General features: G+C 41.1%; 1 protein-coding gene across 5 annotated transcripts in view; it reads right to left on the bottom strand.

Moving 5' to 3' along the window:
* Window positions 1-2,133: 2,133 nt before the first annotated feature.
* The window catches only part of Grm1 (glutamate metabotropic receptor 1), a 445,703-nt gene continuing 432,209 nt past the window's right edge, over window positions 2,134-15,627 (bottom strand). For 2 of the 5 annotated variants that reach the window (XM_004846008.4, XM_087190085.1), the window contains exon 9: window positions 2,134-5,804. In XM_004846008.4, the coding sequence (XP_004846065.2) occupies window positions 4,880-5,804 (925 nt within the window). In that variant the 3' untranslated portion in view covers window positions 2,134-4,879. Of the gene's footprint in view, window positions 5,805-13,613; window positions 13,698-15,627 lie in introns of all 5 variants that reach the window. The other 3 variants (XM_087190088.1, XM_087190087.1, XM_087190086.1) reach the window with 3 other exon arrangements.

Below are 15,627 nucleotides of genomic sequence, written 5' to 3'. Positions count from 1 at the left end.
TTTCTTGAATTTCATCAGCCACCCTTGGTAGTTTAAGTGTTTTTGGTTCCTGAAATTTCTTCATCCTGTGTTTGTGCTTCAGTTTTGTCCTCTGAGCTGCTTCATGGGTTAATAAGTAGTTTTGATCTCATTGTCACAGTATCCAGGGCTCTCTGCCTTCTCCCTTAGCACAGTAATCTCAGGTAAGATGCACAGTATCTCTGCTCCTCCCATCAGCAGTGGTTTTTGGCCATTAGAAAACGAAAAAGGGCCCAAGGGAATGAATACTAACCAGGTAAGAGCTTATTTTGAATCACTTCTAAACCTACTTCTGACTCTAAGACTCTATCATTATTTTCTGTTTCAGGTTTTGTTATCCTCATTCTTGAGTTTCTTTTCTTTGTTAACATGTCTTCCCCAAACAAAACCTTATGAAAATTAGAACAGTTTCTGGTGTATAGTGTTATTAGCTCAATTCCAAAACTAAGTTGTTCCTTACTTTGAAGACATGCATGTCTGTAAGCAAAGAACTCCAGGCCCTTGCTTTCCTCGTGAATGAGTTATATAGCCCTCCTGGAGGATGATGTCCAAGTCTGTCTCACTATAGTTTTCTTGCAGAGGATGCTGTCTCCTACAACTGGCTGAGCTCAGTGGATGCTAAGTATTGTCTCCTCTTCTGCAGGAAAGAGGGACCTGGCTGCAAAATAGGACAGCTCTTCTTCAAACCAAAAAGAGTGCTTGCTTTTCCAGATTAAAGCATGTGGTGTTCCAGCTGGCAGAGCGAGGATTGACAGGTGGACCCATAAGGATCTTGGAATAAATCTTTAGGGGACTGAGCTAGGGAAACTGTGGTGTTATAGCACTCTCTTACTATTATTACTTTCCCAACAAATCCTTACTGAATATCTGCTTTGTCTTCAGGGCTCAGAAATTAGCAAGGAAAATGATCCCAAGAAAAAAGGACCCTACTCCGACATACTTCCTGTACCATGGAGAGGAGCATGAATTCACAGTCTCTGTACTGGCTGAGGTTGGGGATCAAAGCCTTGCTGGGCCACTTACCAAGTGAGAGACCTTGTGCAAGTTATTTCACTTTTCCATGTAGCAGTTATCCTGGGACGGTTAAACAAGAACAAACCTAAAACAGTGTCTGGCACAGAACAGGTTCATAAAAATGCTTCTCTTCTCGTCAATCGCTTCTCAGGGTGTTCTCTGTAGAAATTATGGTTCCATTACCCTTCCTTATTTTGTGGTATCAGGACCCCAACCCCAGCCTCCCCAAATGTCTTTTACACCCTCTGGGAGAAGCTCCCATGCTCTCTCCAAGCAGAGGCCCTCTGACCCACTATGATGCTTGGGTATTTATCATTGGACTACACATCTCAAATACTTTCCTTCTTTTTCTCTATCACCCTTCTTTATTTATCCGGTTTTCTCATTCTCACTTCTATGACTTATCTTCCTGAGATTAAAGGTTCCAGTTTCATGATTTTTTACTCTATTTTCTAGGTACATTAATGAAATCACTGGTATTTTAGCCCAGTTATAGTAATTTCTTTAACGGGGAGTCTTCTTCCTACCATCTAACACATCACAGTTTCATGGATGTAACCTTCATATCACTCTGATCTCACTTTGACTGATACCTGCAAAATATACTTTGTAGGAATTTCGTAGCAGAAAATGTGAATGTTGTCTTTGTTTGGGGCTCCAAAGAAGTCTTCCCTGAATCTAGGGGAATTGCACTTGATGTGAACAGAAGAACATCACCAAAATTGTAAACTAATTCCCTCAAAAGTGTGAACTGCAGACAGAAAAGCTTTGTAGGGCACAAGTGAAACAAAGGTGGAGCCATGGGATGTTTCTGTTTCTAGAGCTCCCCTGTAGATTCAGGAGGTTGTCAAGCCTTACATACTGTATCGAAAACATGCATGAATATGTCTGTCATGGGACTGAAATTTCAATTTTGGATTACACTTTAATCAAACTTTTCTCTACTTTGTCACCTACCTGTTCAGTAGATTTTGTGTGGTGCTTTCCAACTTTCACTTAGAAGGTATGTCCTCACCAAATTTAAACCATTAGAATCAGTTCTTACATTCCTCTATTTCTATTATAGTAAGTCAAAGTTTAGAAAAGGGCATACACACTTAATAAATAGAAAATATTTATTATACAGCATTATTTTTGATTATTTGACAAAAGGCAGTAACAAGCCAAAGAAAAACACTTTTACAAGAAGCAGAACAACTTGTACAATCACATACATTATAGTGAAGAGTTTCTGCCATTTTGTTACAGAGTATGTATGTGTACATCTCCAGTTTTGAATAATTATGATATAAGAGCTAATACTCTAATTATTTAGGAAAACTCATAATCATGATATTAGTAGGCATTCAGAGTAATATTGTAATCAGTGTTGAATGTGTTCACCAAATGTCTCAGACCAAAAACCTCAGAACAAACTAATATCTTACATCAGTTCAATAGAAATCATTTTTCTTATCTAATTTGACTTTTAAAAAATCTGAATGTACAAGTACTCAAATATTAAGGACATATATTAGTGGCTTTAAGATTAAAAGACCGTGTTTCACTAATAAGGTATAATATGTATCCTTTTGTAAGGATTCCAATTAGTAGAAATCCATCTATTAAAGGAATGGAACTATCCATTTTTCTCATTCTGCTTCAGTACAATGAAAACATAGAACTGAAATTCACATTTTAGTCATGAGGTCTTTTCAGTAAAGGCATTTTAAAAGAATTTTGTAAAGGAAAGGCAGTTTATTCTTGATAGAACTGACTAAACTTGGTGATAGAATATGGTAAAACATAAGAAACAAGCTCCAAAGTTGGAGTTGATGTTAAATTCTGAATAAATAATGCAGTCAATATTTAAAGATTCTAAGATGATTTTTGGGTGAGAAATCAACACCATCATTGGCAGCATCAATATGAAGAAAGTATTTTAAAATATAACTACACATAAGGCATAAACAAAAATTTTTAAGGGGATAGGATTCATTCCACAAATAATAGACGAAATAAACACCAAGAAAAAATTTTTTATTGGGGATAATAAAGGAGCACAAAAATAGAATAACTGTATTACATGTACATGAATATTACGCAGCAGCAAATGAGAGAATCATAAAGAAAAGTTATGATAGCAAAAAAAATATGAAAATAAAAATTAAAAGAAGGCAAAAATGTGATTAATGACTAATACTTGAGAAATCATGACTAGACTTGGATGTTGTATACTAAAGGAAGATAAAGTTCAATTAGCTATGGTAAATCTTTTTTAAAAAACTAAAATAACCTGAAATAATCTAAATACTGTCTTTTTAATCTTATGTTTTAATAATGATGTGTGTAAGTTTATAAAATGTACCTTTTGTCATCCACAGAATTTATGACCCTCTATACAATAGATTTTCAAACTGCTTCATTAATAACATTTCCACACCATAAAATTTCTGAAAAATACATTCCCTCTTAGAAGAAGAATTATCATTTGAGCTGCATTTGAAAAACATTGGATCATAGTACTCAAACCTTCAAAGAACTTCTGCATATATGGGTGGCAATGATATATAAAACATTATTGAAACATAAAAATGTCTATACTATATCCAAAAGACAATCCTCCAGTTGAAGTAGGTTGACATTACACTGCACAAGTTTTATAGTCACATGAATACAAGGACACAGGAACACATTTACTCACTAGTTACAAGGACTCCAATGACAATAGGAAAGAGTTACTTGTCATTTAAACCGGTAATAGTTGCTATGAGTACACCTTAGGTTCAAAGATGGATTTGATTCTGTAGTACATAGGAGAAAGAATGGCACCACATTGTACATATGCTGAATCTTCAAAGTCCAACTGGTTGGTTTTATTTGCTACGATAAAGGGAAGGTAACACTTCTGCCACATGGTTTGTTCTGTTTAACTGAAGGGCAATGGCGAGTCCACTTGGCCCAAGCACAAATGAATCCACAAACGTTTCTGTCACTCTCAAAACAATTTTCTGTTCTTGTCTTTTTCCAAACCACCAATAAGCAACCTCAAGTATGAGACAGTGGTTGTGCAGACTGTTTTTTCTCAAAGACCCACGCTTCAGTCCCATGGGACTTCTCATTGGTTCTTCCCGTACCACTCCCAATGAAGTGCTTGTTGGTGAGATTTTGCTCTCATTCCTCTTTTCCTAAAGAGAGTGAAATCCCAGAGCCTCGGGGTGACTGGGCACCCTTCTCCAAGTGCAGTAGCAAGGCTGGCTCCGGGTGACAGCAGCAGGTGAGGAGCGGCCCCGTTAGGGTCGGTTCCTGAATCGCCGGGACATTAGGACTCCGAAGGCTCAGGAGGGAGAAGGGCTCCTCAGGAGGAGCTGCTGTCCCATCACCTGGTCCCTGGGTGTCCCTCTCCCCGCACTCCCGCCCTGCCTGGCTCCAGGCCCTCCCCAGGAATGCCAGGATAGGAACTGATGATTCAACTGGCGCGTCCACGTCCACAGGTGCTGTCTCTTCCCAAGCATGGCCAAGTGTGTGCGGGTGGATATATGGATGCACGATTGTGCAAGAGAGAATATTTTTGTGGATTTTATTTATTTTTTGAGCTAAAAGTTACATACCATATGGAATTGTGCTTTGTCAGAATTCCCTTTCCTCCTAGAGAAGGCTTTTGAATAATTCAAGGATCCACATCCTGGCCTGGATCACTGCTCGGGATCTTTCCCTCTCTCCTTCCCTAAGGCAGCAGCAGCTCGCTCCGCTCCTTCTCTCCCCCCTCGGCCCTCCTCTCCCGCCTTCTCCTCCTGGCTTTCCGCACATCTCAGGAGGGGTGGGAGCTCTCCGGCTTATCCTGCTTCCCCGGGAGGACACCTCCTCTCTACAGGGTGGACGAGCTCTGCTTGTAGTCCCTCAGGATGACAGAGGCGTAGGTCGCATTGGGAGGGGTGCACAGCACCGACTCCGACACGGGCGAGCTGGGCACCGAGCTGCCCGAGGCCACCGAGTCTCGGAAAGGTGACGGGGGCGTCAGGGCCGGGGAGTCCTCCGGGGTCAGCTTGCTGGCCGCCTGCGGGTTCTCCTCCTCCTCGTCCACTTCGTCCTCCTCCGTGTTGCCTTCCCTCTCGTGCTCGTACACGTATTCCTGCAGCAGCTTGAACTTCTCGCTGTCGTCGTCGTCCTCCGCGGGCGGGGAGGCTGGGTCCTCCCCGAAGGTGCTCAGCTGCAGGGGCAGCATCTGCAGGTGCTGCGGGGCAGGCGGGGGCGGGAACAGGGGGCGCAGCCCGCTCCCCTGCGCCCCGGGCCCGGCCAGCACGGCGCACAAGTCTGGGATCCCCGCGCCGAAGTTGCCCACCACTCCCTGAAGCTGGTCCATCAGGGATTTCGGCTGGGGCGGTTGCTGCTGGGGTGACTGCTGCAGGGGAAGGGGCAAGCCCTTGGGGAGAGCCGGGTCGGCAAGGAAGAGGGGGTTCTCCTCCGCGGTCAGGTGGGGTGGCAGGGGCGGCGTGGTCACCGCGGGTGGCACGCGTCGGTGCACCACCATGGAAGGGCTGCTGGGAGGGCTGAGGCGAACCGGCCGGGCGTCCTCCTCCTCCACGTTGTAAAGGGTCTTGGTGCTGGTATCTGAAAAGGTCAGGCTCTTGCCGGAGCCTTGGTAACTTTTAGTGAGGGGCTTGATGACGGCCGTTTGGTTGCAGGCCGTCTCATTGGTCTTCACGTGCACAGAGAGGCGTTGCCACATGTGCTGTCCCTTGGGCCCCTGTCTTCCACCTGGTTCAGACCATGACACAGACTTGCCATTAGAACTATGAATAAAATAGAGATGGGTTTATTTGCAGATAGGTCATGCACAAAGGATAAAATACGTATACCAATCCCACACAAACCCTGCCCAATGCAGTGTAGCTGCACCCTCTGCCCTAAGCCCTTCTTCCACACCCCCAGGCTGCCCTTGCTGAGAATCAAACAACCAAACAGCAGCTCCTGGAGGCTGCCTGTGAAGCTGCAGCCAGAGCGTGCACTCCACACCAAAGAAGGAGCTGCTGGGGAGAAAAGCCTGTCTGCTGCAGAAACAGCTATTTTAGAAGATTTCAGAGTCACCCCTCCAACTCACCCCACACATACACTGTAAGGAAATAATGGTTTTCCAAATGCAAGACTGTGAATGATTCCCAAACTGGTGGAAGGAAATAAAAAAAAAAAACCTCTTGGTTACATATTGACAACAGAGCACAGTGACTTTCGTCTTTGGGTGAAATTAAGACCCACATACAAAGCTACTGTCACTGTTCTGAGGACTGTAAAGTAGACCCTCTCTGCTGCCCTTTCTGATATATGAATGTTCCTGACCACACACATGGCACCTGGACAAAAGAGGAAAAAGCAGATGACAGAAAAGCCTACACCCACGATCCACTAAGGTGTTTCAAAACTTTCCATTTTCTTTATTTCAAAACACTGTGACACATACAATGGAACACAATTCACATACAGACCCTGATTCACGGTTTCAGATTTTCACTCTGGGAATATTCAGGAAGGTGTGTTTGAAAATAGAATGGGGAAGCCCAGTCAAATGCTAATGCTCATATGGTGCTTTAGTCTTCCAACAGATTCTGATACTAATGAGAAAAAATGAAGATTCGGGGAAAGCAGCAGTCACTGAGACAGAGGCCGCTGTGTGGACCATTTCTCCCCGAGCCTTGGTACAGAAAAATCTTAGGGCCCAGGAGTCTTCTTGCCTTTCCAGGTTTCAACTTCACGAACCCTCATAAAACCAAACAAATGGAATGTCTCTCTGAGGAAGAAAAACAATGAAATGTACTGTAAACATATACTGCAAACTCTATTCTGTAAATTGTAGTCATTCTGGGCTTACTTTTGAGCTTTGCTTATTTTCTGCAAAACTTTTAGCAGATGGTGGTGCCTTACTAACACATTCTAATAATAACAACACTATTAATACTTAAAAAGAAATCATTTCTTCTGGGGTTTTTTTTTTTCCATTTGCTTTTCTTCTCCATACCCATTAAGGTAACAGAAAAAGTAGCACAATAAGAACACATTTGTGACATTTAAAGGAATAAGAAAATGAACATTTTTTTCTTTCTGTGGAGGTGTGAAATAGACTATTTCACATCAAATCTTTTGTTTAGAAAGAAGTAGAAAATGATGAATAGTTAGCATAATGGTTTATTTAATCATTTTGAAGAAACAAGATTAAATGCTTCAAAAATGATATGACTGCCACATTAATGATAAGATTAATACTTTGACACTTCATATTTTGTAATATTGAAATGTGAAGTGAGCCAAATAAGTACAGATTAGTGTAGAAAATCTGATATGTAGTCTAGAAAATCTGGATATAGGGATATAAAATACATATAACAGCTAAAATGTTGACCTTATTATTCGGAAAGAAGGCTATTCCTCAGTGTATCTGATAATTCCAGCTGTATTTTTAATTCTCTAAGAAAAAAATCTCATCTCTAAACTACTACATCGAAAATAATGTTTCTCGCAAATATATGTTTCATACACTATTTGGAAAAGTATAAATGTTTACAAATTCTAAATTTCAAATTATAGACTTCCATGCTATCTTATTGGTGTAGTCTCTTCTGAGTTGAATCACATAATGTATAAATACTGAATAGTTTTTCTGGCGTGAGAAACAAAGTATAAATAAGGACTAAAATGTATAGTAGGTAACGTGAAATAGGAAGAAAAGGGGCAAAGGGAAAGGAAGTGGGAGGGCTAGGGGAAAGGAAAGAAGGGAGTGGAATTAATAAGAGAAAAAGAAAAAATGGAAACAAAATCTTTGTAAATAGGGAGGGATGGAGAGGTTGAAGGGAGAATTTCCAATGATGAATGTCATTATATTGTATACCTAAAATGTACCAATGATTAGAATGAATAATTGATAATGCAAAATAGGAAGAAAAGGTCCAAAGAGGTAGGGGTAGTGGGAGGGGCAGGGGAAAGGAAAGAAAGGAAAGGAAAAATGATGAGACATGGAAAAAATGGAAATAAAGTCTTTGTAAATAGGGAAGGGTGGAGGGCGTGAAGGGAGGGCTAGGAATGGGGAAAAAATAAGAACCAAGATGCATTATGTAAAGATACAAGTCCCAATGAGAAATGTAATTGTGTTGTATACCTACAATATACCAATAAAAGAATTAAAAAGAAAAAAAAGAAAAATAAAAGAGTAGTGTCCTTGGCAAGAAAATAATCACCTCTCCAGCTGAAAACAAAATCAGAATCCACAGGTCCTCTTCTGGGCATAAAATTTCAGGTAAGCAAACCTCCCAGTTCCATTTTTCCCAGGTGTTGCCACCACTCTCTATACGTCATTTCTTTATGCATTCGGCATGGCTCTTGCAAAAATTATAAAACCTATTTGCTCCTCCCTCCTGCACGTAAGCCTTATTGACCCTTCCAACTCACTGGTTTACATCAATTTCAATTGTAGTGGGAAAGCCTTTTTCTTTCCCAAGTGCCTACCCCTTAATATTCATTAATAAAACCATTAAACTAAGATGCTGGCATGTGTCTTCAGTTAATTGTTTGTGTGTATTTAAAAGAAGAAGTGCCCTGAGAGCTAGTTTTCAGCTACATTAGAAACCCCAATTAGGCTTAGAAGCCTTGATAACACATTGTCCCTTCTTCTCCAAGGAAATTGTCTCCCTGTGCTCCTGGGGAGCCTCAAGCTGTCTCCCTAACTGTACTCAGTCACAGAGCTGTCTTCCTCAACATCCAGGGGTCCATTATGGCCCTGTTTCTGCATTATACACATCCATAAAGTAACAGTATCAATAATGACCTTGTAGATAGATACAATAGCTATTTAGTTCTGTTTTCATTGAACTCAGTTTTTATTTTTTATGATGAGGGATTTTCACTCTAGCTGTCAAAATGAGCAGCTTTCCTGGCCCTCAGAGTTTTGCTCTAAATTTGCTGTAAAGTCCTGTTTAATTAGGAAACAGATCTCATGCCCCCCAGGCATTTATCAGATTATAAAAAGTAGACTAACATTTTTTTAAGGATAAAATAAATTGTTTCTTGAACATCAGAAACCGTAGAGAACAATGTATCATTTCTCAGAAATTGCAGCACAAAGTAGAAACTTTGAGCTTTCAGGATTAGTCATTCCTTCCATGTGGGCCATAGACAACCTGAATGGGCCATGAATTTATGCATTAAGCATTGGTTTTAGATTGAATAAAGATTATACTTCTTTGTGTGTGTTTGTCCATGCTCTGCTGGGATTGATCCCAGGAGCTTCATATTAAGCTATATCCCTGTCTTTCTTACTTTTCATCTTGAGACTGGGTCTTGATAAATCACTACACTGCTCAGGCTGGGCTTGAATTTCGAATCCTCTTGCCTCACCCTCCCAGAGTGGTAGGAATATAGGGATGTTCCACCGTGCCCAATTTATTTATTCATTCATTCATTCATTCAACTTTTGGTTCCAGGGATCGAACTCGGGTCCTTGCGCTTGTGCAGCAGGCAGCGAAACCACTGAGCTAAATCCCCGGCTCCCAATTTATTTTTAAATGCCTGTGAATGCTGTTTTGATAAAGTGTGCTGTGAGATAAAACTATAAATAAATCCTGATGACCTTTCATGTGTTCTGTATTTAAATGATCACTAATAAAGTTAAGTACTATTATTAGTTCAAGTAGAGGCTTAATAACTATTTTGATGTGAAATTGGAGCATCAGAAGGCTGTGATGCTAAGAAGAAAAAAACATAAAATATGAGGCCTGAAATATATGTTATGGGCATCACCAAAGAATATATATATTATAAAAATCCAATGGTACTATGAAATATGATTTTTATTTAATTCCAGATAACTTTAATATTTTCTGCTTTAGCACAAACTTCAGTCTGTTGCTTAATTTTACTTGATTTCATAATGTTGAGTAAAGCAATCTGGTTTAGAACACACCACATAATTGTCACAAAACATCCCATCCTTGTTGTTTTATCTTCAAAAGACAGACTGAAAATAATCTCCTAGTTGAAGATCAAATGTAGCACATTTGGGGCAAATATCTCTGGTGGTTAACTATATTTATTGGTATCAAAGTATGGGCGGGAATGGCTGGTAGGCCTAGACGAAGTGTGGAAAATTATGTGTCTTTATTGCATTCAGAATTAGGCAGCCCTGAAATAGCAGCCCGAACTACAAACAGAGTCAGGATCTTGCTTTGATTTTTGTTTCATTAGATAAGTATCACAATCCCCCAAAACACAAAATTCACTATTTACCGCACTTGAGAGAATATTTGGCAGTGGGTGGTGTAAACAGATTAGTGTATCTGGCTTTCTGAGTGATCCTGCCTGTTTTATTTGTTTCAGTAAGCACTAGTTACATCTGCAGAGTACGCTGCTGTCTGCTCCAGAGAGTTCTAAAATGGGAATAACAGTGGGTGGGTGCTTGAGATCAGGAGGAAGCATCGTGCACACTGAAGCTCCCGAAGTGGGAAGCTTACACAACACCTGTGTCCCTCATGTTCCATAAGTACCCACCTCTGTACGTTGCTGGGCCTCATAGTATCACAACAGAGATAACACCTAAGAGTCTACAGAAAGCTCACAGGCAGGTGAGACCTGCTCATGAGGAAGGGAGACTTTGAACACGAGGATGTAACATTTATTTTCTTGGAAATCATACGAAAATGGAAATAGGAGTTGCCATTGAGTTCCATTATGGAGAGAATGGCTCACCCTTCCAAAAGAACCCATAAGCTACCAGCTTTGGGGCGGTGCTACTTTGGTTGCTGCAGCTGCAGCTGGGTGTGGTGCCACCTGGCTGAGACTGGCCCAAAGGGACTTTGCAGATGGAGCCAGCCACAGGCTCCCACCGTGTGTCAGCCAGCTGGCCCCACAGGTGGTTCGTGGAGACTCTCAGACATAGGACCTACCTGAAACCACTTGAGTCAGACTAGTGTTTTCTCTGGGAATCCCAAGGTGATCTTCTATCCGAAGGACTCCCATTGACTCCATTTCCACTTCTTGAAAGCCTTCCAGAAAAATTTACTTATTTACTATGTATTCTCCAACCTGTGTGCCTATCTGGACATAATTACAATTTCCTGCCCTTTGAGTCACTATTTGTTGTGCAGTAGAGAATCTCTGAACACATTTTTTAAGGGAAATGCTTTTTATTGTCTGAGAACTTGGTGGTTTCTGCTCCTATTCAATATTGATGACATTATGAATTTTAGCCTTTTCCCCTCTAATTCTAACTTCATCACAAGTCATTTAGAGAACTATTGTCTTGCTGAAATTTATAGTATCACATCTAAATCTTTAAATCAATTCCATCACATATCCTCAACTATATAATACAGGACCAAAGATAGCACAAAAACTCACTGCTTTCCTTAAACCCAGTGCTTTCTTTATTGAGCCAGTAAGGAAAAAGACACCCACAGGTGAAATATCTCATCAGGACCAGTGAAGCATATAAGACCCCCTCCATTTTTTTTTTCTGAATATACTGTCTACTGTTCGGTGAAAATTCCCAAAATAAATAGTAGAATTCTGATATTCATTAAACTTTTTCCAAGTAAAATTTAAATATCTTTGGTTCAACTTAATCATGATTTACTGACTGACAAAAGCAAGTCTTAAGACATCATGTTGGTACCAGAGCATCATCACCTGAGCAGAGGTATACAGAGGCATTTATGTCCTTGAGGACAAGACTTGATTGCAGACCCTTTGAAGGAACTTCAGATCAAACACTATCATTTGTCCTATGTTCTCTGCTTCCACACTCGTCATTTTAATTGCAAGTCACTTGATATACATTAGCTCTATGTGAAGCTCTCATAATTTGCCCTGAAAATAAAGGGCAGTTGCATTGCTCTACTGGGATTATTCCTCAGGGCCAAGATAGACCTTGTAAGACTGTAATGATCCAGTTTATTTCCAGCATGGGTCCCTTAGCCTTGCTGTTCACAAAATCAGTGGGAACCGAAGGTCACCAGAAAGAACATATCTTTCTATTTCTTCTAATTTTGCAGAAACAAGGCTAAATATATCCAGTTTTAGGCTACAATGCACAGCTTAAAAAGCCACTGATCTGTTCCCGATCCTTTATAGTTTCAAGAAGGAAAGCTTAAATGGACTCTATTTTGAAAGTTCTTAGTTACTGACCTGTTACCTTTGCTGAGACTTGCATTATTTTGTGTCACCCACCACAGATGAACCACATTTGGCTTTCACATTTGCATGTAGACACTCACCTTTAAGTCAAGAAATGTCAGTTGATTCTTTCTCTCTGTCCCTGCTGTCAGGAAGAACATGCATATCTACCCATTCACATCAATCCCTTCTGACAGGCAGCCAGCAGCTGTCACAATTAGGATCTCCTTGCTGCATCCTTGGTCAGACTCATGCCATGGTGTAAGAAATACTCAATACCTTTTGACTTGTGAGAATTACACAGAATGAATCCAGCCATACTAGAACAGCTCTACCCTTGTTATGCAGAAAGGCCTTCTACCACCTCCTGGAACACACTGGCATGACTACCATGTTTTTGCTGCTGAGAATCAGGATGATTCGGTGGAGACCATACTCTTTCTATCTAGGCCTTTAAAGGGAATAGAAGAAAGGCAGGCTATGGGCTCCCCAGTGCACTCAACTATGTGAAGGGAAGAGACACCGTAGCCCCATTTACCAGCCTGTGTGTCCAGTTCAGTAGCAGACATTGGAACAAACTGGGCTCTGCTTATCTGAAGAGCTATGTAAGCCTCAGACCCCTCATCAGTGGGCTCCCTCCTGCTGCAGGAATGTGTACCTTTGACTCTCCCAGGAGTTTGAAGGGCTGTAAAGAAACAGCTGAAAATGACCACAGACTCCGTGCAGAATGAATTGAACATGGTCTATGTTCTTTTGTAAACTTAAAGAGACACTGTCAAGATCTAAAGGTCAAAAATTGGACCAAACATGCACTGTTTTTATCAGATGGGGAAATCTGATAAAAATCACCCAGAAGATTGGGGAAGTGACTACTTTTCCTTTTTATATAAGCCTCACTTTTTGTGGATTCACAAAACGTTTGTTTTGTGCTCCCCAGCACTGGGGAGACCCACACCAGAGCTCCTATTGGCGCCCATCCCCTCAAACTGCCATTATGGATCTCTTCCACCAATTTAAACTATGGCTTTTATTTAATGCAGACAGGATCATTTCAAACATTTGTGCAACAGCAAAAAGGCAAAAAAAATAAAAAAAGACAAAGAAAAGAAATAGCTGTTTGCCAAGGAGAAGCTGACAAATTTTTGAAGGGGGAAAATTCACTTTCGAGCCTGTGAGTGGGAGTCACAAACAAAAGTGAATCTCCAGAATCAGAAAAAGTGTTGCATTGAAACATAAAATAAGCAGAAAGACTGAGCTACCAACTTGACAGTGTCCTTTTAAGAATGATGGACAATCAAATTAAGGCAGCCGTGCAAACAGTGGCACGTACGTGAGTTCCTCATTCTTCATGGCATGCACCACATCTGTTTCCATGTCAGAAAGTAGAAAAACCCAGGAGAGAGAAAGCAAGGGGCAAAACACTATATTTTCCATGCAGCTTCTCTTACACATTCACTGCAGTGTGGGGGTTTCAAAGCTGCACATGTGCCGACGGACATTGGCTGGTGGGCGAGAATTCTGGCTGCCTCTTCCTGAAGATTGAAAAGAAAAAGACACCCAGTGAGCGAGTGGTTACACATGTGTACAGGTTTGGTGATGACGCGACTCAGGCAGTGCTTGGTCCTGAAGCAGGGCCGGGCCTGGCTCCTGAGCCTTTGTCAGTGTTCTCGCCTCCTCCGTGTCCAGTTTGGACCCTGTACAGCCTGGCTGTTTCTTACTGCCGGGCTTCTTTCTTAAAGCCATGTCATTATTTCTTTTACCTTATGGGACCATCTTTCCAAGTGGCAGACGCTTTTTCTGCTGTGCTTGTCTGTCCTGTACTGGCCCTTTTCCCTCCACTGTTGACACACCCTTCCTGGTGGCAGTGGACTCCAGCTCCTCTCACACTGATGTATCCTGGGTCTTTCTACCCTCCACTGCACTTAAAGGAAATCTGTGGATTTACACATGACACAGTGACTTTTAATTACACTGCTAATTTTCTTCTACATTATTTTGTCATAAGAGCATTGCTGTTACTCCTTATAAAATCACATTCATCTCTCGACATTGACAAGATGGAATATGTCTAATGGTGGAAGGAGGGAAGCAGCAAGAGACTTTCCTGTGAGATGGGAGAAATCTGCCACACAAAGGCCTGTCATCTCATTCCCTGGCTGAACGTCTCCTTATACCACACATAGGGTGACTTTCCCCTGGGCTCTGTTGGGCAAGGAGAGAGGGGCACTAACAAGACAGAACAAGGCTGATGAGGTCACTGTGGGAGGCAGCCTTGCCTTCCTTTGTAAGAATAAGATGAATGGCTTTCCCATTAATCCAGTGATACTTCGGAAGTGGTGGGATAAATTCATCTCATTCTCCTGCTACAGAAGAGAGTTGTCTGCCACTGACAAGAAGTTTAAGGCCAAGATGCTAAGAGTGTACCATCAGTGCATGCTGTGGAAGTATGGATGAGGTGGGCTCAGTTTGGGGAAAATTTCCCATAGTAGGAAACTGAAAAATTTCTGCAGTTCCCAATAGGGCTCCCAAACAACTCCCAAATGTTCTTTACTAGTCAGCATTTGGCCATTTACCCAAATCTCAGGTGATAATGCTCCAGTGTTAGCTAGAGAGGACTACAGCTGGTTCTACCAACTTCCACTCGACCAAAGACCTTTCTCTTTCTCTTATGCCCACCCCCCCTTTACCATCAAAGCAGATAGAGGAATGGAAACTCAGAAGAAAGAGAAGAAGATGTTGCAGGAACAGATCATGGAGCTTCCAATGCCATATCTTTCAGCTGAGGCCTGACAGGTACTGGGAAAGAGAAATATAAGTTTCAAATTTTACACAAGAATACCCTGGAAGTTTAAGTAGTTTTTCACTACATAGAAACAAGATATCTGATTTGTATTTATAAGGAGGAGTTTTTTTTCCATAGGACAGTTGAATGTAAGTGAGAAAGTGAACCTGATCAATATGTACACGCCCATCAAGTTTGAGTTGTTCAGTAAATCATAAAAACTTACATATTTACTTAAAATACTTCGAAATCTTCATCCAGAAATAAGAAGTTGGGGCACTTTCATTATGACTACAATGATCCATTTATTTAAGAGAACTAGACAAAGAGACAATGTTTGCTATCAAGTTGCCGAAACAACAACATATTACTGATATTCAATATGCCCATCTGAAAGCACAAAGATCATTCCAACAACTAACATCAGCAAGGAGATGATGAGGAATAAAAGTTTAGATATGTGAGTGAAGTTAATAGGAAGGAGCATTTAACTTGTAAAATATTATTGAAATAACTTCATTTCTCATGAAAGACAAAAGAGTATCTAAAGCATTAGGCAATATACTAGGTATTTACTAATACTAGGTATACTAGTATACTAGGCAATTAGGTATACTGCCTGCATCTTCTTGATCTTCTACATACATGGCCTGGTCAAACGATGCTGAGGAAAATGGGGC

The sequence above is a fragment of the Heterocephalus glaber genome, unplaced genomic scaffold (assembly GCF_053883595.1).
Source record: "Heterocephalus glaber isolate CG9 unplaced genomic scaffold, H.glaber_assembly_v1.0 deba00001550, whole genome shotgun sequence".
Classification (NCBI taxonomy): Eukaryota; Metazoa; Chordata; class Mammalia; order Rodentia; family Bathyergidae; genus Heterocephalus; species Heterocephalus glaber.
This window is presented reverse-complemented; position numbering and strand designations above follow the sequence as displayed.